The 2,842-nt window shown below is 51.8% G+C and overlaps 1 protein-coding gene across 1 annotated transcript; it reads right to left on the reverse strand.

The window, feature by feature from the left end:
* Window positions 1-418: 418 nt before the first annotated feature.
* Window positions 419-2,486, reverse strand: LOC148036208 (expansin-A10-like). Its single transcript, XM_087678207.1, has 3 exons — window positions 1,885-2,486; window positions 1,383-1,707; window positions 419-1,205 (listed from the first exon to the last, which is right to left on the reverse strand). Exons 1-3 carry the CDS (start codon window positions 2,057-2,059, stop codon window positions 902-904), a joined length of 804 nt encoding a protein of 267 aa, XP_087534333.1. The 5' UTR covers window positions 2,060-2,486; the 3' UTR covers window positions 419-901.
* Window positions 2,487-2,842: the final 356 nt, after the last annotated feature.

The raw sequence follows: 2,842 nt of genomic DNA on the forward strand, positions 1-2,842 counted from the left end.
TCAAAAACTCCTTGCAAGTCTTACTTCAAGTAAGGTTCTCTCTCTTTCCTCTTTCTCCCCATCTCTCTTTGATTAGTGCAAGAGTTGCTAAAATTTCAAGCTTGCTGCCAGTAGGATTCAATTCTAATATTTGTGGGATGCATGTTAGTAAGGCAGCATTGCTAGGCTTGCTCAATCCATTTGTAGGGTTTGATACCGATTTGGGATTGGGGAATTTGTGTGTGTGTGTGCATACGTGCACGAGTTGGGCACGCAAGTGCTGCTTAGAAAATTAACTGCAATTGGTATTTCACTTTCACTAAGAAGCAACATAGCACAACAATGGGTCGGCCCGAAAAATTTGCGGTGCTTTTCAAATGAGGAAAGAACGTGGAAATTGTGAGACGTTTTTCAGATGAGGAAAGTGTTGTAGTTAAGTCGAAAAGTAAGTTTGAAGAAGAATGATAAACGTGTTTAACTGATGTAATTGGTGGAAAAGTAGTTTTGAAGCAGAAGGGCACTCGTGTATATTATTTACATCTACATGGAAAGCACAGGGATGAACAACCCTTCGGGATGCGTGTCATGAGGATCCAGCTTGCACATGAGGTAGCCGAGGTTCATTGTGTAGAGAAGCCCAAAGAGCTGATGGGTTGAAAGCCCAAGGCATGGAACAAGAGCGTGCGGCTCTAGCACTGTAGACATGGGAGAATACAGAATAGGATGAGGAATCCTACCCACCACACAGCGTGCGTAAGCATCAGCGGGTGGCCTCGATTCACCGACTGGAGAGGGCCACCACTTCTGCAGGCTATAGGCCGGCGCGGGCGAAGACTAAATTATAGCTGTATGTAGATGTGCATAAAGGGAATCCGCTGATCCTGGCGACCCAACTTGAGGAGGCGCGTCGTATCAAGCGGCCTCAGAACTGCTCGCCGGCGAAGGTCTGGCCGAATTGCCAGATGGCGGGCGCTACGTCGTAGGAGGTGAGGGTGCGGCCGTCGCTGGTGGTGACCTGGAAGGACAGGCTCTGGCCGTCCAGGTTGGCGTTGCTTTGCCAGTTCTGGCCCCAGTTGCGGGTCATGGGCTGCCAGCCGGTGCGGGAGCCCTTGATGGACACGGCTCTCACGTCGCCGGCGCCTCCCACGTTGGTAACGAGGACGAGGTTGAAGTAGGAGTGGCCGTTGAGCGTGAAGTGGATGCCACCGGTCTTCGCGCAGGGCACCCTGAAGAATTGAAGACGGACATACATTATTATGACGTTTCAGGAGTATTATGACGTTTCAGGAGTAGCTTGACATGTATACTAGTAAGTAGCCAATACTTGCCATGCTGCGCCGGTGCCCTGCAATTAAACATAGCTGACGCCGAGAGCAGCTGGCCTGATTAGTTGTAATAATTACCTCCTGTAGAGCACCGGCACGATGCCTCCCTTGTAGACCCCGATCTTCTCGAAGGCCGGCTGGGCCATGTCAAAGTGCTGGAGAGGGGGATTGCACCATCCGCCGTCGGTGTTAGACAGTGCTGGGTTGGGCGGGCAGAAATTGGTGGCCGTGACCACCACAGACGATGCTCCGCCAAGGCACCATTTGGGGTCCGCCTGGGCATCGCACCTGATCTCGAAGCAGGCACCGCAGCTCAGCCCGCCGTTGAAGAGCGCCGTGCTCAGGGCCGCCGTGTTGGTGCCATAGCCGGAGGAGTAGAGGTCGCCGTAGCCGCAAGCGCCGCCTGTCGTCAACATGTCATGTGTGTCCGATTATAATATAGCCTTTACTACGTCGCAATCCATGTCGATCGACATGGAGTAATCAAATAGATCACAGAATATTTATTCAATCAATCCACTGGCGTCTCAATTTATAAATTGTGCACAGTTATGTCGAGATTAATTTAGTAGCCACCTACCCATTGTGCCCGAGGCGTCGCTTCCGCCGTAGAACGTGGCGTGGGCGCTGCTCCAGCCGCTCTCTTGGGAGCTCCCTCCCCTGTAGTAGGACGCACGCACGGCCGCCAAGAGATAGATGTAGTAACTAGACACTAGCCATATAACAGGCCGGACCGCATGCGCAGTGGCAGCCATGATCTGTTTAGAACAAGGATGTTCTTGCTACTCTCAGCAGCTATCGCAAGACACCCAGCTCCTATAGGCCTGCACTAGATTGGAGGATGCTGCGCCAGGTGCAGTGGCAAGTTCTGAACCTGAGCTGATGTTATATAGCTGTAGCGACGTCGTCACTGGCAGAGAGATAATGTGGGACCTTGATGATGAAATTGGGATGAGAAATGCAGGTGCTGCGAGGCTGCATGTGGCCGCAAGAGGTCGCTTTGTCGAGCTGATTAGATGACATAGTTACGCCTGCTACCCCATCGTGGTCGCGCGTTGGAGACACTGCATGTTCACAGTGCCAGTACTGTCGCTGCTCCCTGGGCCGCGCCCCTTTCTCTCTGCCTCCTCCCTACCACGTAAAAATCGTCCTTCCTGTTGTCTCTCTCCCCAAACCAACGACCGCCACAACTTCCCCACATCCAAACTCATGTTATAACTTATGCCTATTAGGCCTACGCCTCCGCTAGAGCCACAGCATACGGGTAGGCTGTTATAACTAGACCTTCTTTACATCGCCTCTCGCCAGTCACAATCGAGGGAGTTAATGACCGAAATTCCGAATGTGTATTCGACGTCTAAACACGAGTTACCTACTCCATCCTTAAGGACCAAAGGGGTTTTTTATAATGCGATTTCATTAATAGCGGTAAAGAGTGCACACTAGATTTTGCCCATCTACTCTGGCCAAAGAGTGTCTAGCTGTTCTTAGAGTCCCCTCCTCCCCCCACCCCCCCCCCTTTCTAACTCCCCAAGAAG

The sequence above is a fragment of the Lygodium microphyllum genome, chromosome 5 (assembly GCF_053477565.2).
Source record: "Lygodium microphyllum isolate KBCC chromosome 5, Lygodium_microphyllum_v1.1.10, whole genome shotgun sequence".
Lineage (NCBI taxonomy): Eukaryota > Viridiplantae > Streptophyta > Polypodiopsida > Schizaeales > Lygodiaceae > Lygodium > Lygodium microphyllum.

What these genes read in the sequence shown, in the direction of transcription:
- LOC148036208 (XM_087678207.1), bottom strand. Translation starts at nt 2,059, where the DNA reads ATGGCTGCCACTGCGCATGCGGTCCGGCCTGTTATATGGCTAGTGTCT. An exon ending in CGACGCCTCGGGCACAATGG is followed by an intron (nt 1,708 to 1,884) that starts GTAGGTGGCTAC and finishes TGTTGACGACAG; the next exon opens with GCGGCGCTTGCGGCTACGGC. An exon ending in GTGCCGGTGCTCTACAGGAG is followed by an intron (nt 1,206 to 1,382) that starts GTAATTATTACA and finishes TCAATTCTTCAG; the next exon opens with GGTGCCCTGCGCGAAGACCG.